General features: G+C 36.8%; 1 protein-coding gene across 11 annotated transcripts in view; it reads left to right on the top strand.

Annotated features, from left to right (window-relative positions):
- ATE1 (arginyltransferase 1) overlaps positions 1 to 23,356 on the top strand; it is a 163,092-nt gene that overhangs the window by 26,558 nt on the left and 113,178 nt on the right. For 10 of the 11 annotated variants that reach the window (XR_012020472.1, XM_072805061.1, XM_072805060.1 and 7 more), the window contains one exon: positions 19,144 to 19,176. The exons of the other annotated variant lie outside the window; for it this stretch is intronic. Coding sequence is in view for 9 of the 10 variants with exons in the window: in XM_072805061.1 (XP_072661162.1) it covers positions 19,144 to 19,176 (33 nt within the window). In the remaining variant the exon portion in view is untranslated. The remainder of the gene's footprint in view (positions 1 to 19,143; positions 19,177 to 23,356) is intronic. 11 annotated transcript variants of the gene reach the window in all.

A 23,356-nucleotide genomic window follows, 5' to 3' on the forward strand; every position in this document is an offset into this window, starting at 1 on the left:
CTTGCCTACAGATAGAAAGTAAGCACACTCTACCTATAGCCTTGGCTGTCTTGACAAACTGATCTGAACATAATACTTTGCTTTCCAGTCTTGAAGTGTGATGTTTTATTTCAAAGGAACCCATTTCATGCATCCTCGAGTGCAGAAGTCATTTCCCCTGGTACATGGCTGTGATTTTCTGCATGATTGAATGGCCAGTGTCCCTGTGCTCAGGGGCAGGAGGAGAAGCCAAAACAGTTCTCCCAAGAGTTTAAGTGTTCTTCTGACTTTTGCTAGGGGCTCTGTGCAGTGGCTTACTATGGGGTAGCTTTGTTTCTATAATGGGTGAAACTAACTCACTTGTGTTCAAGAAAATAACATTTTTTGCTTTTAGGGTTGTAAAGCATTTAAAGTAAATAAAAGTCCACATTGTAACTTGGAGATTTCAAGCGACCATATCAGTGCATAAAATCCATTTTAACTCTGTTGATAGCCATAAAATAGTCATTTCAGCACCCAAGAAAGTAGATTATTTTTTCAAAAATTTGATGAGAAGATAAATATATATATAGACTGCTTTGATATATAAGATAGCAAGTCGGTTCTTTTTAGTAACATCCTTAGAGAAGTAGCGCATAATTGTAGATAGATTATAAAGGACTCGATGAATTACTCCAGCATGTTTGCTTCCATTCCTGTTTTCAGTCATTCAGATAGATAGCAGATCTTCAGAAAGTAATATAAATAAAATCAAACGAGTGTAATTTGTAACCTATTTTTTATATAATACAATATAAAACCATATAGGCAAATCTTTGTTTTTCAAAACACTAATTTCATGTCCTAGAAACATGGAATCTTAGCTGGAATTTTATTGATATTATATTATAGAAAATACTGTTATCTAATCTTTATTAAGTGCCATTGGTTCCTTAAAATAATTAAAATTCTCAGCTTTTCTGAACGCTTTGAAAAACAGACTGTACTCATAGCTTCAGTGGTCTCTTCACATTTCTGAGGCATTGACTAAATTGTTTTTTAAATTTTATTATGGATTTTTAAAAAAGATTTTATTTATTCATGAGAGACAGAGAGAGGCAGAGACCTAGGCAAGACTCCCTGCAGGGAGCCTGGTGTGGGACTCATCCCAGGACCCCAGGCTCATGCCCTGAGCTGAAGGCAGACACTCAACCCCTGGGCCACCCAGGCACCCCTATTGTGGACTTTCAAGGATAAAGGAAAATTGAGGGGTGCCTGGGTGGCTTAGTCAGTTAAGCATCTGCCTTCGGCTCACACGATCTCAGGATCCTGTAATTGAGCCCTACATCGTGCTCCTTGCTCAGCAAGGAGCCTGCTTCTTCCTCTCCCTCTGCCCCACACCCCTCCTCATGTGTGTGTACTCTCTCTCTCAAATAAGTAAGTTAAATCTTTAAAAAAAAAAAAAAAAAAGAAAATTGAAAGAATAGTATACTGACTACCTGTATACTCATCATCTAAATTCAAGAATAGTTATTTTTCCATGTTTGCCTCATCTTTTTTGAATGTGTAAATTGTTTTAACTTCTATTGTACACCATGACATTTTACTAAGTTCTTTAGCCTGCCTCTCTGGAAAATAAGATGTATGTATTCAAAACACAGTATCATTGTCATGCATAAGAAAATTACCAATGATTTACAAATGTCTTCTAATATCTAGTCCTGTATTTATTTATATTTTCCCATTTTTAAAAAATTAGTATATCCGACCTAGATGTGTTTTGTTTTTCAGAGAGCACTTGCACCTGTGAGGAGGAGGAGGGGGGGAGAGAGAGAGAGAGAGCGCGCTAGTGTGCTCAAGCGAGCGCATCCCAAGCAGGCTCCATGCACAGGATGGTGCCCTGAGATCATGACCTGAGCCAAAATCAAGAGTTGGTTGTTCAACTGACTGAGCCACCCAGGCACCTCAGATCTCTTTATTGTTGAGTGACCTTTTCACCTTTGTAATTAGATCTTTCCATTGTAAAGCATGCAATACCCTAAAGTAATATGTAGGATGATGTTTTTGAGAAATTTTGAATAATCTCTTTCCCAACAGTGTATCAGCCAATTGTATTAATGTCCTTTGATGTTCTTTGCCTAAATTAGTTATGGGAAGATGGGAGAGGCTGCAGAATGATGATTTATCAAATTGTATTGCATTTTTTTTTACCTCGTTTATGACCGGAAATTGCATATTTACTGTAAAGAAGAACATTATCTTTCTATTCACTCCCACCCACCATCTTTATTCCTTTTGATATCACTGTGGACTTATGGATTTAAAAAACCTTTGCAATATTTTTATAATCCACTGCATAATTTTTTTAATGCTTAAATTGTCCCAAATTTGGCCACTAGGTTCCCCTCATGTTAACTCCCATGACCTTATGCTATGACCCCATTAATCAAGAATTTCCTTATCTGGCGTGACAAGATGTTCTAGATTCGTGTTGTAGCTTTTCCTTCCAGATTTGGTATCTGCCTTTTTTTTCCAGGGAGTTCCAAATCCTTTTAGTGGAGAATCATATTTTTGTGCCTAAATCAGGGTGTTAGTTATGTTCATTACTACGGCATTACATGGCATTGGTTTTTGAAAGCCCAGGCCATTTGTCTTATAAAATGTCCCACATTCTGTATTTGTCTGAATCTTTCTTCCTGGTCTAATTTACCTTCTTTGTGGTCCCAATTTCGTGTAGACTGAAAAATTAAGTCTAAACCTTGATTGGATTCAGGTTAAAGAATCTTGCCATGTGTACTTCATTTGGTAATTTTGTGTATGTCATATTATGTCTGAAGATATGGAAGGGTGTGTTGTCTTGGTGCTGATGATGCTAATTCTGAACACCATGTTAAGCTAGTGACCTCCAGATCTCTTCATTGTAAGGACAAGATACCCCTTGTGATTAGCAAGTAATCTGTAGAGAGGTATTTCAGCACAGATGCATGCCCTTTCTTCAACAACCTTTCAGGTAATGGTGTTAGTGTCTGTTGATGATCTTTGGATCCATCATTTCACTGTTGGTTGTTGAATAGGGATTTGTTTAGCTTTTCTTTTTCTCTTTTAATACATGTATTAATAGCCATTCTTCTTGTTTAAAAAGGCTGGAGGAGATTTTCTTTTAATCAACTGAGGATAACCTGTAGTTTTTCCTAAGAAGGCAAAGTGCTGAATTCTTTCATCTTAATTACAATTTTAGAGAAAGGAGCTGGTGACAAATGAGTTTCCCTCCCTCCCCCCCCTTTTTTTTTCCTACTACAAAACTTCTGGATATTTTTTTATTCAGTACTTTATAGTCACAGTCATCATTTTTTTTGTTGCTCAAACTCCAAAGTTTGATCAGTTCACATTTCATCAAGATATCCTCTCTGTCCTTTGATAGGCTCCTTTTAATATTGAGAGCCTTCCTGTTTTCTAGAACAGAAAGATATGCCAGTCTTGTTTTATACATTTCCCAACCCAGTCTTGGAACCTGTCAGCCATTTTTCTAAGAAGCCTCGGTTTCTTTTAATGGAGATTAAATTTAGAGACCAAGAAGAATTCAGTAGTATGAGTTTATGTTGCTATTTCCAATTCAAATGTAACATGTGATATTATCGTGACTTTCCTAATTTTGTTTGTTTCTTTTTTTGTGTTTCTTGATTACATTAGCATATTTATGAACTTGGTTTGTATTATATATACATAAAGTAGATTCAACATTACAGTATCAATAACTGTACTGATAGCTGATAAATGCTGGTTATGATCCTTTTTTGATCTTTTTTTTTTTTTTTTTTTTTTTTGTCCCTGGAACATAATCCCCTTCAGCTAGTTCCATCAGAGTACTATATTCAGAAGTCACATGGAATAATTTTATTCTCTTCTGTGGCTATGATACCAGATTGATTATGTTCATTTATTTCAGTTTGCTTTGAATTTGGGGGTTTACTTTTTTTTTTAAGATTTTATTTATTCATAGAGACACAGAGAGAGAGAGAGAGGCAGAGACACAGGCAGAGGGCAGAGGGAGAAGCAGGCTCCATGCAGAGAGCCGACGCGGGACTCGATCCAGGGTCTCCAGGATCATGCCCTGGGCTGCAGGCGGCACTAAACACCTGAGCCACTGGGGCTGCCCTGGGGGTTTACTTCTTAATTTCAGTTTTTTAATAGGTGATATATTTATCTGGTTCCAGAGCCACCCAAAGAGATAAAACACAGAGAAGTCCTCTTTCCGTGTCTTCTCCAGCCTGTTCCCTGTCCCTCAGTAATAAGCATTTTGATGAGTTTCTGGTTTATCCTTCTGGTGTCTTGTGTGTTTTTGCAAAAATAAGCAAATACATGTGAATAATCTTCTTTTTCCTCCTCTTCACCAAGAGAAACATCCTGTGTACACTTTTTGGCACTGTTCTTTTTTCCATGAAAACATATCCAAGGTCACAGTCGTAGCATCTCATAGAGAATCCTAGTTCTTTGTTACTTCACCCACATGCTGTTTTGTGAAAGGACATGCTGTAGTTTGTTTTTTGTTTTTTTTTTTGTTAACAGCTTTATCTCAATAAAATTTATATGCTATAAGTTTCACCCATTTAAAGTCTATAATTCAGTGTTTTTTACTTCATTTACAGAAATGTATATGATTTTAGAACATTTTTATCCTCCTCTCTCCTCCCCTTAATTATAACCCTAGGCAAAAACTAATCCAGTTTCTCTCTATGGGCTTACCTACTCTGTGTTTATTATTTTTTAAATTTAAATGCAATTAATTAACATATACTGTATTCTTAGTTTTGGAGGTAGAGGTTGGAGATTCATCAGTCTGAGGTAATAGTTTGTGCTATAGTTTATTGAAGTGGTTTCTTGTAATGGATGTTTGGATTCTTTTTTTTTTTTTTCCTTTAAAGATTTATTTATTTTAGAGAGAGAGGGCAAGCATGTGAGTGGGGGTGGGACAGAGGGAGAGAATCTCAAGCAGACTCCTCACTGAGTGTGGAGCCCAGCACGGGGTTCACTCCCAGGATCGATGAAATCACGAGTCAGATGCTCAATTGACTGAGCCACCAAGTGCCCCTAGGTCTAATTTTGTGCGGTTACAGTTAGTATTATTTTGTCATTATATACGTGTGGAGGTATACTTTTATGGTTGTTTCACATAGTGCATCAAAGAGCAAAAGTTCATATGTTGTTAGATTTCACCAAATTCCCTTCCCAGATGTTGTACCCTCTTGCACTCCAGTTTACAGTTAGGAGTGCCTTAACTCCACAGTGTACCCTACAGAGTGTGGTACCAAACTTGGTTTTTTTGACAATGGGTGAGAAACCTATTCCTGATTGATTTTTTAAATTATTGAAAAGATGTTAGAGGAAGTGTCTTATTTCGGATAACCTCTATGATCATTGGCTGAAATGTTTAGAGAGAATGGTGTTTTGCATTTTTACTTTGTACAGTTTTGGGAAACAAGTGGCAGACTGATGCTCAGGCAACAGGAAAATGAAAGGGAGTGAGCAATTGAGTGGATGACAGAAATGACATCACTGTGACTGTCCTAAATAGGAAAATTCTCAACAGTGTAAATTCTAAGGTTTAAAAATTATCTAACAAACAGCATCTTGAATGACCCATAACTTTTTTCTCACACTGAATCCGTGGATGGAAATAAGGGGAAATGTTACGCTAGGCTGTAAGTACTACTTGAATAACATTGGGAGAGTTTTTCTTTATTTGGTTGTAGATAATCATGACATTCAGAGTGTTACCTTTTTTTTTTTTTAAGGAAATCTTAAGACTTTCAAAAAATGATTAATAAACTGTTTTGGAATTTTAGGTTTTAGAGGCTTTTTTGGGGGGGAAAGTTCACATATTACTTGACAGACATATCCCTAAGATCGATAAGTAAATCTGAATGACATATTTGTAATTTTTAAAACACTTTAAAATTGGAAATTTCAAGCATTCATAGCATAAAGACAGTATGGTGAACCCCTGTGTGCTCACTGCTGAGCTTCAGCGTTGTAAGCACAGCCCCATTTCCCCTTGCCACTTTTTGTTTGTTTGGTTTTCCAGAAACAGGACTCTGAAATTACGCCCTTTTACCTATAAATACTTTGTTGATTCCATCAGGTGGTCTTGTATTATTAATTTAAAAGTTATGACTGAGGTAGTTAGAACTACTGTGCTTTCCCAAAAAGCAGTTTTCTAAATTAGGTCAGAGGACTTCCTATGACTGTCTCAAATATTAAGGAGATCTCCTCTTCGGAAGGATACTCATTTTGAGGAAAGTTATCTTATATTGAGGCATATGTTACTCGACCATGTGGTAAAGAAAAGGGAAGGAGGTTGCTCTGGGTCCATGCTGACCCCATGGAGCAATGAAAGGTGGTGGGATAATGGCCTCTTTTCTCACTCCGGCCACCAGGTGGTGCTCCAGATCCAGAACAGGCATGCACCTCCGTCCTAGCTCAGCTCTGCTGAGCTGGGTGCTAAGTGGTGTGTTCACAGTCCGTGAAGACTGATAAATGCTTTCCTTTTCCATTTGTTGGAAGTACTTTGCATTGAAGGATTGAGTATGATCATTATAAATGAGTCTTTGCTTCTTAAATATTTAAGTACTTTCTGGAACTTAACCTAAAAAAGACATTAACCATTTTTCTCATAATAATGTTACTCTATGTACATGAAAATTATGACTTATATTTAGAAAAGTATTCATTATATCAGACTGACACTTTTCTTCAATTATGTAGCAAAATCAGACAATCATGTGTAGGCATCTACTACTTTATAAATAACTATTAATAGAATTTGAATGATAGCAAGTTCTCAGCATTTTGAAATATTTATTATTTATTTTAAAGGCCAGGGATAACTTCCTTGAATAAATTAGAAAGGTTAGATGGTTATTTGTACAATTTAATCAAGCCACTTTTTATGAATAGCTCTTAAATCAAGGGAGGTTTGTATTATAGTGTGTCTTACGTGTGTTTCCAGACATTTGTCATTAGTAATTAAATTACTAAAGCTTTTGAATCAGTTACGTAAATATTTTAGAACAGAGACATGATTATATCCCCAGGATAATGTCAGTTTGTGGGGGAGATGCAAAGAGGTGGAGTTACAGCTATCACTAAGAACATTTTCCCTTGAGTGTCACCAGGGTGGCTCAGTAGATTGAGCATCTGACTCTTGGTTTCAGCTCAGGTCCTGGCCTCAGGGTGCTGGGTTCGAGCCCTGTGTTGGGCTCCGTGCCCAGTGTGGAGTCTGCTTGAGATTCTCTCCTCCTCCCTCTGCCCCTCTCCCCCCACCCCCACCACAAGTGCACTGTTTCTCTCTCTCTCTCTCAAATACATCTTTTTTGAAAAAAAGGACATTCTTCCTTAAAGTTTCTTTTGTCAGTAATATCTAAAACTTGTCTCAGATCATAAAATCGTAGCATTACACAACATTAGAGATGAAAGGACCTCAGTGCTTGTGTAGAGTAAATTCTCCTATTAAGGTTGGTTGTCCACGAGAACTTGGTAGTTAGTGGCAGGACACCGACTGGTTTCCATGTTTTTTTTTGTGCTGGACCGCAGTGCTCACCTATGAAAAAGTGAAAGTGGGCCCAAGTAGTTAAGATGGAATAACTGACATCAGTGAATGAGACGTTCATCATAGGCAGATTTTCCAATAATTGGAACATTTTCATTGCTAAGGTTTTTATGTCCCCTAATCTTTTAAAATGACTGCCTTTCCCACACCTGTGGTGTTCCCTGCGCTGGGCTCGTCTGATAATGGTCCTCCTAGTCCCTCAGGAGCATTCTGTTCTCGCTGTGTTGTACTGTGGCATATGCCTCACATGACTGCTTTCTTCTCTAAGGTGTTTCTCTATTTTCATCTTTCCTTTCTTATTTTTTGCTGTCAGTTAACTGTATTAGTTTGTCTAGTTTCAGCATTCTTTTTCTAATTTGTGGTTTCTTAATGTTCTGTTAAAATATTTATTGAGCACTTGCTATGTGCCAGGCAGTCTTCTAGAGGCACTTGGTAGACTTACCAAATGAGTGAAAAAGTCATGTAACGATCCCTTGCTCTTGCATAGCTCAAATTCAGAGGTGGGAATGGGTGGTCAGAGAAAGTCATTTAAACAATAAGTGTAATAAATTAGTAAATTATATAGCAAGTTACCAGGGGATAAGTATTAAGGAAAAAGAGCAGGTGTAAGGGAGGAGCAGAAATATTAATTATTGGCTTGGAAATTAGATCACCAAGTTTATTGTTAGTAATGATCAAGAGGAAAATGGGAAAAGAAGCTTAAGGGATTTTTCTGTAAGTTGGGGACATAAGCATTCTGTTTTGTATTCTCATTTTAACCTTTATTGCTCTCTTCTGTGGTTTTGTCTTTAGTTTCAGTACCTGAAAGTCTGTAGTAGCTTGATAATTGACTGCTAGTTATGTAAGTATACCAGTAACCATCATAGTTAACAGGCTTACATAGTTTTCTGAAAGCTTAGGGGTAGGACAGTGACATGGAATGTTAGGCTGTCAAGGGGAGTGTTTGGTATGAAATGGATGTTGATTTTTTTTTTTTTTAATATTCATTTGAGATAGTGCATGCACATGAGTGGTGGGAGGAGCAGAGGGAGTGATTCTTCAAGCAGAGACAAAGGAACTATGGATGTTTCTGGTTTTTTTTTTTTTTTTTTCTCTTGTGATAAAGCTTTCTTGCTTATTCTTAGAGTACATCTCTCCTTTTGAAAACTTAGCTCATTAGTGTATCATAATCCACAGCATACTTTGTGCCATTGCATCAACTTATAAAAATACGGTGCCAGAATCAAGAAATACACAGTGCCCAGCAGTGTGTCTGGAATGGAGTAGATGCCCAGTGTGTGAATGAGCTGCCGAGTTGCCTGTTCTTGAGAAACAGCTGGAGGGAGAGCTCACTTGTTGCCAAATGGAAAACTACTCAGAAAGAAAATAGTGTTCTTGAAACTCGTGTCATGAAGCAAAAGGAGAATTCAAATGATGTCAAAAGCTCTTGTCCTTCTATAATAAGGAAAAGCTGTTTTGAATTTCCTGAAAGAGAGTGTTGTGAAATTTACCTACAATGAGTTAAGCACATTTTAGTGAGTGCAAAGCTCAGGTGATAGGAATAATCTTGTCGCGAGCACCATTTGTCTTTAGCTCTTGTATGTTAGCTCTGCTTTTTCCATTAAATCTGCGGGACCTCGAGTTTTACAACCTCCTGGTAGTGACTTGACAAGTGAACAATACTGCCTATTGATAACTAGTCTAAACGAGGAAAGTTTGTGCTTTTGCTATGGTAATTTGTTTGATATGCCAGATAATTGTAGGTAACTGCTTGCATGGTTAAAAAGTAGTTGATTTTATTCTAGTCAGTAGTTAGTTGTAAAAGTAAAAAATGTGTATTATATACCTGATGATTTATCCAGAGCATAATTCTGCCTTTAAGGGGAAACGGGGATACATTGTGTGGATCCGTAAATATTGGTGTGTGTGTATGTTTTTCTGTGACAGTCATTCTAGAAATAGTTCAAAATTTTCTACTTAGAATGGCTCCACGTTGCTTTCTTCTGGGCTCTGGAAGAGGGTGATTTTTATAAACATTAAATTATTAGCATGTTCCAGTCACTGTGGTAGGTCCTAGGGATACATAGACAAATAAGACACAGCCCTTCGCTCATGTGAGTTAACAAGTAAAATGGATTTTAAAATACTTTTAAAAACATCCTTACATAGGTTTACATTAATGTTAAAAATGTTAAAATATTAATATTGAAGTTATTGGAAATAAGGGCACCTCTTGCTCAGTCAGTTGAGTGTCCAACTCTTGATTTCAGGTTAGTCATGATCTTGGGATCATGGGATCAGGCCCCATATCAGTCTCCTCACTCAGCTGGGTGTGTGCTTCTCTCCCTCTTACTTTCCATCTGTCCCTCCTCCTCTCTCTCCCTCCCTTTCTCAAGTAAATAATCTTTAAAAAATGATTGGAAATATACGTACCTGGTATGATGTAGAGAGATACTTGAATCCGTTGATTTGATGAGTATGCAGGCAGTACCTATAACCATTATTAAAGTGTTAATAAAATCAAGTATTAGTTTTTAGTAATAATTAAATTACTGATAATATATTTCTTAGTATTTTGACCAGAGGACTTTTAAAATAAATTATGTCTTGGTTGTGGTTTCCTGCTAATTTTTATTTCTAGGCTTTGTATTTTCTGCTTATCCTTAATTCATGTTACTCAGATGTTTGAAAGACACCCAGTTTTTCAAGGTCAGTTTGAATTCTTTTACCTAACTTAGTGTAATGTAACGATACCTGGTTTTGTCCTTAGTCTCTTGAGTAGTTGCTCCTCAAAAATACTTGAAGTCTCTGCGGGGGATTAAATGTGCTTCTGGAGGACACTGGCATTCTGAGAAGATCAAATGAGGAGGGCACATGCTGATTTCTTCATCAATAGCAGTTCTTGGTTACTGGTGACTGCTTCTCTCTGGTTATGACACCTCACCTTGACCAGATGTGACACAGTTTTGCAAAGTAGCCAGGAACCACGAAGAAACACGGGAAAAAAGGAAATAATATGAATATTCATTTATTCATTCATAACTTGATTCATTCAAGTTATGAATGAGTGCAAGTGGGCATTTAAGCAGCAAATACTGACTTCCTCTTGTGTGCCAGACATTATTTTAGACTCTAGGGATGCAGCATAGTGAGCAAGACAGAAAACTACTACCCTCAGATTATACGCTAGTGAGGAAGATAAAAAGTATGTAGTATAGTGTCAGAGTGATACGTGCTAACAGTTCAAGAAAAGGGGAGGGATAGAGTGGTGGTGACAGTTATGGAAGGACATTGGGAGGAGGCTGTGAAAAGAGGGGCTCCTTGGTAGATGCCTGTGTGTGTCATCGGGAGATACATTTTAGATCCACAGGAGAGGCATGACATGCTCACATAAGGGCAGGGATACTGGCGGGCCTGGGAAACGAGATGTGAGAGGTCTTCTTCATTTACGTTGCTTGTGAACATAGTGTTGAAATCCTGCTTTTTTGCCATTTGTTGGTTGAATTTGTCATTATTATTAACATGCATTTTGTTGTGGACTTGTTAATTGCTTTGTTTCCTTGTTACCTGAATATCTATTTATCACCATATTGTAGCATTATTTTATTATAACACTGAGATTTGGTATCTGGGTGTTAACTGCCTTCGTGTGAGTTCTGATTAATGGTGGTGTTGAGTGCTTGGTTTAATAGAAGGAACCATGTACTTGAAAGGCTTCTAGGTTCTTAAAATTTTTTTTTTTAAGATTTTATTTATTCATGAGAGAGACACAGAGAGCAGAGGCCCCCCATGGGAAGCCTGATGCAGGGGTGGTGGTGGAGGGGGGTGTGCTGGCTTGATCCTGGGATCCCAGGATCATGACCTGAGCCAAAGGCATATACTCAACCACTGAGCCACCCAGGTATCCCAGGCTTCTAGGTTCTAACCCTAGTTTTGCTGTTGACTATCAAATATAATGTGTGGGCCTCAGGTTATCCAGAGGTAAGCTAGAGGAGCTGGACTAGATAATCACCACGATTCCTTCTAACTGAAAATTCTGTGGCTTAAATAATTTATAGGAAAAATCCATAGGGGGAGCTCAATAGTTTTTTCTTATCTTCTTTTTTGAAATTAATTTTTAAATTTATATACAGCAAAGCTCACAAATGTTAGGTTTGTAGCTTATTGAAATTTTACATATGTATGTGTCCCTTAATCACTATTCGGATTGAGAACATTTTCAGCATGCTAAAATCCTCTTTTTCTAGTCAGTACACTCTCATCTGGAGATAGCTACTCTTCTGACCATAAGAGTAGATATGCATGTTCTTGAGCTTTCATACAGATGTAATCATGCAGTGTGTACTCTTCTGTATCCTCTTTTTACTCAGTTGTGAGTTTCGCATACACTGCTTACAATAGTGGTTTTCTTTCATTCTTGTGTAAAGTCTTCCAATGTATGGATAGTGGACAGTTAGTCTATTTTCCTACTGATGGGCATGCAGATGGCTTCCAGTTTAGGGCTATTATGAATAATGTTGCTAAGAACATTCTTGTACCTGTCTTTTGGTAGACACAGCACTCATTTCTTTTGGGTATATACTTAAGAATTAAATTCCTCCATCGTAGGGTAATGATAGCTTAGCTTTTGTGCATACTGCCTGTTTTTCATAGTGGTTGTACCTTATGAGAATTCTCATTACCTCCCATCCTCACCAACACTTGGTCATGTATGACATTTTAATTAGCCTTTCTGGTGGGTATATTTAGCAGTATTATATTGGGGTTTTAATTTGCCTTTTGTCAAACACCTTTTCATGAATGTGTGAGCCATTTGAATATCCTCATTTTTGTAAAGTACTTGTTTAAGTGTCTGCGTCACCTTTAAAAAATTGGGCTCTCATATCTTTCTGTTTATTGATTTTTAAGAGCTTTTTATATTCTCTGGATATAAGTCCTTTCACATCTATGTATATTTTAAATATATTTGCCCAATCCAATACTTAAGAAAATGTTATAGTTAGAAGAATGCAATTTTAAAACTTTTCAGTTTTGATACATCCCCAAACACTCCATTTGCAAATTAAGAAAACAACAGGTTTGTTTATTTATTAAAGATTTTATTTATTGATTCATGAGAGACACAGAGAAAGAGGCAGAAACATAGGCAGAGGGAGAAGCAGGCTCCCTGCAAGGAGCCCAATTTGGGACCCCATCCCAGGACCCCAGGATCACAACCTGAACTAAAGACAGACACTCAATCACTGAGCCACCCAGGTGCCCCAGAAAGCAATAGATTTAAGGATTTTTCTTATTATATAAAATTTTGGCACCAATGTTAATTTTTAAAAAATCCCAAGGCACTTTTTCCTCATAAACACACTTTTAAATTATTTCCATACTTCTGAGATATTTTAATATTTTGTACTAGTCCTTAATTTAAATGTTGTAAACAAGCTGGTTTTTAGGTTATTAGGTCTGTGGCAAATGATTCTATTAGAGAAGCAAATGATTCTCGACTCAGCACACGATATCACTAATACAGGAGTCTTTTTTTTTTTTTTTTTTTTTTGGTGACTTTGCTAAGAGCTTCCTTTTCTTTGCCCTTTGATATGAACTGGTGATTTTGTTTGGTGCTAGTAATTTTGCAAAACGATGAAATTCTTTTAAATTCCATTCTTTTTGAGCTCTTCAAGCTGTAAAATTACATTCTTATCTGCACTACAGATTCATCTGCAATCTTAATCATTTAATTTTAGAAAGTAGTAAATAAATGAATTTTTAGTAAGTTCAGATACATGCTATTTGTTTCATAGATATAAAGTCACTATTAAAACAACAACAACAAAGTCACTATTTATAAGACTTGTAACTATCATAGTGAATACATGCAATGAGGTAGTTAGTTATAGCCCAGATCTTTATTGCTTTTAGAAACTGGATAGAGAGTGGCAAGTAGTAAAAGAGTTGTGCACTGAAGTAGCTCACTAATTAGGACATGTATTAGCCAACTGGACTCAACACAGAACAAAATCTGTGAAGTTCTGTGTATTAGTGTTATGGGCTTTTGTGATTCTGGGAAGATATTAGAATCTTTCAAGAGGCATTTTATTATGTTCTTCTTCTTCTTCTTCCTTCTACGCTGTTGTCTTGAGCATTAGCCATTCACCAATCTAAAGTATTAAGTCTTATACTGGGAAGGATGATGATTTTGAATAGGAACCAAAACTTTTAAAAGGTAGGGGCAGGAGGCCAGTAATTCACTGATAGTTCATACTAGATTTTTTTATAGTGTAAACAGCTATCTTGAGTATTTTCAGTGAGCATTTTTATTAAATACAGATTGGGGAAACTGGTAGTGTTTCCCAGAATGAGTATTGTAGAATATTCTATAGAATGTTAATAATAACTGTTAAATTAAAAACAAACCAAAAGCCAAAACTTTCTGGTCACGTAACTTTGGAAATCATTAGATTAAATAAAGTCAGAGGTTTTTCTTTTTCTAACTTTATTGAGAAATAATTGACATATATTGTATAAGGCCTACAGCATACTGGTTTGATACACCTATATTGCAGTGTGATTACGACCATAATTTTGGTTAATACGTTGATCGTTTCACATAGTTAATGTTTCTTTTTTAATCTTGAAAACACTTAGAATCTACTTGTTTTTTAGCAACTTTCATTATTTAATATGGTGTTGTTACATAGGATCACAATGCTGTGCTTTTGATCCCCAGAACTTATCTTTTAGGGTTTTTTGTTTTTAATGGCAGGAATTCTCAAAGTCCTTATTTTATCAGTATATTTTACAGTTCTCTATGAGGAGGGGAGATGCAGTGGCAATAATATGCAGAATTTCTTGAACTTACTTGGCCATGGAGCAATTTTGTAAGAGTGCCACAGGATACCAGTTGGTAAAACTGGTCTGGCTTCTATTTTACAGATAGAAAACTAAGGCTGCAATAATTGAAGGAACCTCAAGATGAAGTAGATGAAGCTAGTGAAACTCCAGACCAACTCTTAGATCGTTGTTCTTCCTTTCCATTGGTGAAAAAGGACATGTGGTAGCCCAGAGGACATAGGTTTAAATAGATTAGGATGTAAATATGATTTTCCTTGTCATCGTTTAAGATTTATTGATGCTTAATGGCCAGTCCGGAGGTTCCAGGTCTAATCCAATAAGCCAGTGCAAGCAGTTAGTCCTTCAGCCACCTCCTGGCAGGTGGACTAGAGAGTAGCTCTAGAAAGGAAGTTAAGGATTGCCTGAATCTGTTCTGTTTATTCCCCACTAAAATTAGGATAAACAGGATCTGTCCTCAGACCTTCGTCATGACTTCCTACTAAGTACAGCTTTAATTTCCATGCCCTGGATGACTTTTTAAATGGATGGTAGCTGTGTAGGCTGCTTTTGAAGGTTTTATTTTTCTGCAATGAAATGAAATAATGGAACTTTGTTTCTTTTGTGGAGTCACATTAATGTCTAAGACTTGGCAATTCAGGAAAAACACATTCTTAACGTAAATTTTAGTACTTGCACTGCCTTAAAACAGTCCATTTCCAGTAGTCCAAAATGGACTGGCAGTTGTGGGAGAATGTAAAGGGAGTGTAATTTAACTTACACTCTTAACTAAAACTTCCAAATTCCTGATAAAAAAAACTTAGTATCTTACATTGAGGTATGATTTAGGTTTTAAATAAAGACTTGCTAGATTATAGACTAACTAAAATTGTTAGACTTGTCCCCTGACAATTTGTAAGTACCATGTGCTAGGGTGAAAGGTCAAGGAAACAGGACCAGCAGAAGTATTTTGTTATTGCAAGGACGTTTTGAGTAATCTATATGAACAGTTATAAGAAAGACTTGAATTCCACTTTGACAAATAGGCATAACTCACTGATGTTCTTCAGTTTAGGAAAAAAAGTTGTGCCTTGTAAAAAAATTGCTATTTAGTGTTTCCTTTTTTGTTAAAATATGGGAATTTAACATGATTCCTTATTAAATGGAAAAAGCATTTCAGGAATATAGTAGCTTGTATTATGTGTTGAATGTTTTATATTGCAAAGATAAATAGTTGATTGTAGTTTTACCAGGATATTTTGACAAAACCAGTAGTGTGCATTCTTCTCTCCTGCTTCCTCCCTCACCTTCTCCACTGTACCCTACCCCCCAGCATAAATGGCATGGTTAATAACAAGTCTTGGAAAAAGAAAGAACTTGCTGTTCATAACTGACAAGAAGTTTAGCTACGATTTTGTGTGCTTGGAAAACTATTGAGAAAATTTTGGTAAACCCAAGTGCTTCTCTGGAAGGAATGAGATGTTATGACATAGGCTACCAATGGAGCTAGAAGTGATAAGTAAGAATACTCTAAGCAAGATCAGTCAGTACCTAGCTGTGGAACATGAGAACTGATCTGGGTCTATCCTTTTTCTCTTTTTAGAGGCTTGAAAGATTTTTTAAATGTACTACTGATGCTGTTGTGCCTGGATGCTAAATACGGAACATAATCCTTATTTTTTGAAAAAATTCAAGAGTAGATGAGATAATTGACAATTAAAATTTTTATGAATTGTAGCAAGTGAGTCAAAGTAATAATGTTATTAATGTTATTGAAAAACTTATCTGTTTACGTTTGAAAAGACAAATGTCAGGGAAGTTCCTATTTTTTTTTTTTAATTTTTTTTTTAAATTTTTATTTATTTATGATAGTCACAGAGAGAGAGAGAGGCGCAGAGACATAGGCAGAGGGAGAAGCAGGCTCCATGCACCGGGAGCCCGACGTGGGATTCGATCCCGGGTCTTCAGGATCGCGCCCTGGGCCAAAGGCAGGCGCCAAACCGCTGCGCCACCCAGGGATCCCGGAAGTTCCTATTTTTAACTATTAAATCAACATTTCTCAGAAGTAGTCTTTAAATAGGTATATAGATAAAAAAAACTGTGGTTATATTTACCTCCAGTTCTTTCTAGAATGAGGAAATATATTCCAGTCTATAAAATCAGTAAGATATTTTGTAAACGTATTAAATTCTTTATTTTCTCAACATTTTGCCTAAATATTAAAATAGGATCTTTCCCTTAAACCTATTAACTATGCCCATAACACTATATTTTTTAAATGGCCCCATTAGAATAACTATGTTAGAAAAGTGGTATTAATGGAGACTATGGACTGGGGCCATAGTCTTTTTTGTTGTGTTGTAACAGCAACACTGAGCCATTTTTAAACTGATCAGACATTTGGATGGTATTTGTTAGAAGGCATCTATTTCTCTTGTCAGTTACAGTGTATGTACAAAATATATTTTACAATTAATTTGTTTTTTTATAGTTCTTTTTCAAGGTATTACCACTTGTATTGAATATGTGTGTAATTTCACAATGAAAATTTACTAAGTAACTGAAGGGAAGTAGCAGTGGGTTTTCTGGTGCACTAATCAAGAAGCAGCATTTTTGGATCTCTTCATGTCCTTTGAATAGGAAGTGAATGTGCGCCTTGTGATTTGTTATTTTGTTTTTACTGCTTTGGGAATTGAGAACTTTTACTTATATACTTCATGTTTTGGCAGCTTTAGGCAGTGCAGGAATTTTTAGGTCTATTTTGAAAAAGCTGTGACAGGAATGTTATATACACACATGACAGAGATGTATGTCAGGCATTGGAACTGCAAGGAAACATTAGTTTTCCTGGAAAGTAATTATCTGCTTCTTTTTATTATTTAAAGTAACCTCCATCCTAACTGATAAATCAGTTACTGCTGAACCAGAACTACTTCTATGTTCTTCTTTGTTTTTTTAAAGATTTTATTTATTTTTTCATGAGCGACACAGAGAAAGAGGCAGAGACATAGGCAGAGGGAGAAGCAGGGTCCCTGTGGGGAGCCCAATGTGGGACTTGATCCCGGGACTCTGGGATCATGACCTGAGCCAAAGGGAGACACTCAACCACTGAGCCACCCAGGTGCCCCTACTTCTAAGTTCTAAAATATAATGTGTACTAGAGAGTTAACATGCACTTAGTGGAGAAAAGGGAAAGAAACTGAGCAAGAGCAGATTTCTCATTCTGAAATAAAAATTCTCCATACCTTTTGTTTTCCACTCTTAAAACTGGCTAGCCTTTTACTTGCCACTTTTTACTCCCAGGAGGAAGGGCCGAGATCCTCTCATGTTGGGCTACTATGAAAAGAATCCAAGATCACAAGGTTACACTTTAAGTTTTAACAAAATTAATTTGTTACATATCAGTATTATGAAAACTTAAAATGTTGGTAGATCTTGCACTTTCAGAAAGTTCTCTTAAAAAAAAAAAGTTGCTTAAATATACCCTATTATCTAGGGCCTAAATGATACTAGTTAATTATAAGGCTTTAGTGTGTATTAGTAACATTTTACAAATGTATTTGCTTTAGTTTTGCGGGGAGAAAGTGCCGTACTTTTTAAACTTTACGGTAGAAAACTGGAAATCTTTACAAAGTAGAAAGTTATATAGTGAATCTGCATATATTCATCTCCTGTCCTCACCAGTTTAATATAATGGCCAGTCTTGTTTTATCTACACGCTATCCTACAATACTTCCTCCTGACCCCCTGGTGATTTTGAAGGAAATCCCAGACATCATGTAATTTCATTGAAAAATATTTCAATGTGTATCTCTAAAAGAGAATCAAATTATTTGTATTCCCTGTGAGTACTGGCTAGCTTTGTTGTGGAGAGGAAGTTCAAGAGCCCTTGGAAACAGGCCTGCTATTGCATTTTATTGTAGTTATTTCGCATTTAGAAAGATCAAGAGTTTATGCTACTTGGCTATTTTATTATTACAGTAACTCTCAAAGGATTTGAAATGTTGATTTAATAAATAACATCTAAAAAGCATTATGAATTATTATCATGAATATATATAGAGTTATGTGACAGTCCTCATTTCAGAGCAGTTTGCTTTGTTATTCATGGCTCCTTCCTACCCTGCCTAAATTTGTTTCCTTAATTAAATACTGAGAAACAGCATATATAACGCTTAGTTTCAGATGTTATTGTGTAAGCCTTGATATGTGTCAAAGAGGTAGTAGAATAAGGATGCATGTTGGCTGAGAAAGAGAAAGGGAGAACTGTCCGGGCACCAGTGTGTGTGGGGACTCCCCTTCTTTCACTCTTGCCTCAGCCAGCCTTCTCTCCTGGTCTTGATTTTTTATTTCTTGATTCCCCTTTGGTTTATATCTTTCCCTTCTCTTGGCTCTTACATAATTTTGCTTGTGGCATTCATTGTCAGGAAGATTGCTGATTCCTGTCTTGGACTAATTATGTAGGGGTTGTAAGATGAAACCTTAAGAAATGAAAGCTTTTAGGACTAGCTTGTTGTGCTTTAATTTATTTTTATATAGAGTTTGTACAGATTTTATTTTTAAATAGCTGGATGCCAACTATGGGCTAGATAGAACTTTTCTGTACTCTGGATAAAAACTATACAGTGAATCAAAAAATGTTAATTTTATAGACTTTAAGGTTTACTTTAGATGCTGTTATTGAAAAAATACGTAACAATAATTTTTCTTTTTTTGTTTTCTTTTGCTGCTCATTTATTGGATGAAACTGATCCTGATATTTAAATGTGACTCTACAGTTCACAAGGTTCCTTTGCAGCTCACCTCTGGAGGTAAGAGTTGACTCTCTGACTTTAGTACTAGAATCACTACTCGGACATCACTATTGGTATGTTTTGTTAGGCATTTATTTGGTATTTAGAGGTGTTCGTTTTGTTTTAACACATCCTCTTTGATAATGGTAATGAGATGAATACAGACTTTTTTTAGAATAAGAATTGTTCTAAGTTACAGAGCTGCTCACCTTCATAACAGGTCATTGCTTCTTTTTAAGGACATTTTCTTTTTTTTAAGTAAACTGAAATCAGTCTTGCATTATAAAGAGCCTTATTATGTCTGCTTCCTTCATAACTGTTTGACACTAGCCTTATTCTGTCTTAATGGCCCTGGTATTAAAAAAAAAAAAATGGCCCTGGTATTAAAAAAGGGAGGGGGGAGGGGGGGTGCCTGTTGTCAGGCCAGTTTCATTTGGTTTGGGAGCACTTTTTTTTTTTTTTTGAAAGATTTTATTTGAGAGAGAGTACTAGCCTGGAGGAGGGAGAGGGAGGGAGAAACAGACTCCTTGCCAAGCAGGGAGCCCAATGAGGGACTCAATCCCAGGACCCTGAGATCATAACCTGAGCTGAAAGCAGATGCTTAACCTACTGAACCACCCAGGTGCCTGAGAGCACTTTTTCAGACCCCTGAATTGATAAGGCAATAGCATAAACTATTACTGAGCTTCTCTTAAGCACAGGTGTGCTCCCTCCCTCTGTTTCTCTCTCTCCCTCTTCCCTCTCCTCCCCCACTCCCCTCCTCTCCTTTTCCCTCGCCCTCTCTCAGTGCTACATTTACTTTCACCTTGAGTCCTCATAATGGTTCTGCAGTGTAGAGCTGAGACTCCAGTGATAACATTGTGAGATAAAGATACTCAGGAAAACTGCTGACCTGTGATTTGACACAAGATGGATGAGGCTTTGAGGAAGGAGGAGGAAAGAAGGGGGAGTGGGAGAGATGCTTGCACTCAGAACCAAATCTCAGTTTTAGAGCATGCCTTCCCTTACTGGACACAGTTGGGCAAATCACAACTTCCCTGAGCCTGGGTTTTTTATCTTTAAAATGCAAATGATAAGTCTTACCTCCCTAATGAAGCAGTGGACATGGCAGCATTTTTAAAATGCTACTCAGGGTACCTGGGTGGCTCAGGCTCAAGTCTTAATCCCAGGATCATGAGTTCAAGTGAGTTCAATAAATAAAGTGCTACTCAAAACCTTAGTAATATTTTTTATTTTCCTCTTGGGCTGCACTGAAGCCCCAGGTGATCAGACACTGTTCTCTGCCTTTCCATTGTCCTTCCTTTTGCTTCTGCTTATTTCACTTTAAGTTCCTATCCCCTGTTTCCAACTGGTTCAAATCCTATCCCTCTTCAGGTTGAGCCTTTGTCCACTGCCACACCCTTCTGCAACTCTCCACACACACTGCTTCTGTAACACTGTACTCATGTGATTTTTTTTGAAACATTGTGGGTTTGTGGTGTAAACCAAGTTGGCACATTGAATACTCTCAGAGGTCAGTTTGATGATTGCCAAGGGAAAACTGTACCATCCAGGTTTGGTTACATTTTCTAAATATCCAGGATCAAGAGGGAAACAAAGCTATGTTTAGAGGGACTTGGGCTTTGAAATGATGGAGGCTTGCTTAGCCCATGAGCAATTTCATTTTTCCTTTAATCTAAAGATGGAATTGGTAATACTTTATAGTTATTTTTTTTAAGATTTTATTTATTCATGAGAGACGGAGGTGGGGGGAGGGGGCAGAGACCCAGGCAGAGGGAGAAGTAGGCTCTATGCAGGGAGCCCGATGCGGGACTCGATTCTGGGACTCCAGGATCATGCCCTGGGCCGAAGGCAGGTGCTAAACTGCTGAGCCACCCAGGGATCCCCTACTTTATAGTTATTAAGATGAAATGAGATAGTGTGTGGTAAGCACTAAGCACAAATCCTGTCACATAAAATTTTAAATAAAGTTTAGTGCAAAAACAAGCGAACTAAGAAATTTGAAGACAGTATAAATTATACAACTGCTCTTTAGTTGATGAAGCATTTTTTTAAGCATAGCAGAATGGGAAGTATCACAGAGAAAAGGATGGAAAAATAAGATTTGCTTCTGTTAAAAATCCTTAATTTTGTTCATAAAAACATATAGTTAAAAGGCAGTTTGGGGAAAGTATAACAAGGTTATTATACTTCAAGATCTTTTGGAGTCAATTTTAAAATGTTTTATTTTTTTCCCCACAATTTTTGGTTGAATTTTATGAGATAGTTGATGTGGTGAAATACAAATGGTAGTAAATGTTTTAAGAATTAACCTTGTAAGCAAAGAAGTGTAGTTTAAAAGAACAGTGGTAAATGTTTGCTTATCTGTTAAGATAATCTTTTTTTCTTTTTTTACAAATGCTTGGGAAGATATGGGATGAGTTGTTTTTATACTTTATCCTTTACAGAAATCAATTTTGTCATCTACATTTAAGACCCTATATAAATTCATACCTTATGGGTTGTGTGCTGGAATAATTCTAAGAATCACTGCCAGAGAAATAAAAGTGGGGACAAAACTTATGTAAATGTTTATTATGGCACTATTTATAATGGCAAAAAATTTATAAAGTCTAAATGTCCAACAGTAAGAGGTCAAATAAATAATGGTACAGAAAGTCATATTATCAACAGAACACAGTACAGCCATTAAAATGGGGATTATGCATATACTTAAGTACCTGTTGATGAAGAAAACAGTGTGAAATACTTTTGCTATATTGAAATAGAAGTAGGATGCAAAATTATACATGTAGATCTCAATTTAAAAATAATTAAAACATGCAGAAACCAATTAAGAAGGAGAAACACAAAATGTTAAATTGTTTCACCCTTTGCTCTTCCATGAAGGAGCCACAATGGGGAGAAGAGATACCTTGGTAGGTTTTTGGTGGTGGCTTTTGTAGTCAGTGTTTGAAAAGTACATCAGGCAAGGCTCTGATTGTTGAGCAAACAGGATCTAGTCTTAGGGGAAAAAGATGGAGAGGAATTGCAGGAGCTTAGGTGAAGGGAATGACGATAAGGTTTCAGCAAGAGCTTTGAGGAATAACCAGGAAGAATGGTTTTGAGTGGAAGACATTTGGGCTGGATTGGCTTACCTGGACATGGAGTGAATAAGGAGGCTGGAGCTTGATGTCCACTGCACCACTGGGGCAATATTACCAAACAGTGGCAAAGATCCTTCTAAATAGACCTCACTAATAGACTTTTCTCAAATGTGAGCCCAATGAGAGAGGACCCTGTTTTTCTTGCTTCCTTGTGTTTCTGATTTTAGTGTAGTAAAGTAGTACAGTGGAAGCACTGGATAAGTATTTGATGGATGGATGGATAAGCTAGGGCTGAGGCTGAGGCTGCAGGAGTCAGCCAGAAACACACAAGGCCTAGTATTTATGTTTCAATATAGTCCTAGCACGACTGTATTAAGATGAGGATCATTGTCTTTTTCATGTTTGGATGCTCTTGGGTGTAGATAGTGCTTGGAGTTTACCAACTGTACAGCCAGAGTATATCAAACAAATGTTTTTTTACTTACATCTGGCTAAATATTGGGACTGTATGTATAGAAGCTTTAATCTTTGGTGAATAGTAGAGGGAAAGTATGATCAAATTGTAGTGATCTCGTCATTTTCTCTCTGATCTGCTTTCTCCATTTGATGATCAGGAGTTGTTTTACCTTTGTTACAGATCTCTCTTCTTACTGAGCTTATGGACATAGGGCAAAATGAGAGATGACCAATGTGCTTTTCTTTGCTTGAAGTTTTTGAGAACTCCTTTGAGGGCTTTCTGTTGAAATTTTTTTAGTCCAGAGTTTTTCAGGGGCTGCCTGATAGTATAGGTAGTGGCTGCTACCCCTAAACTTCCAACAGCACTGAACTCAGGATTCTATTCCTTTGCCACATCACAGTCTGAGAGCCAAAACAAAGCCAAAGCAGGAGAGTGTTAGGAGTCCCAAATGTTTAATTTTGCCATTGAGCTTGTATTTTAGCTGGGGAAGGTAAATACCCAAACACCTTCCCTGATTGTGATTAAAAGAAAAATAATTCTGGTAGAGACTGTAAAATATGTGGGACTTGCAGTTGAAAATGAAGAATACTTTAAACTTCACTTTGTCCACAAACTAGTATGAATGAACCATGTCCCTTTGTTGTAAGTCCTAAAT

Source organism: Canis lupus, chromosome 29, assembly GCF_048164855.1.
Source record: "Canis lupus baileyi chromosome 29, mCanLup2.hap1, whole genome shotgun sequence".
NCBI classification, from domain to species: Eukaryota; Metazoa; Chordata; class Mammalia; order Carnivora; family Canidae; genus Canis; species Canis lupus.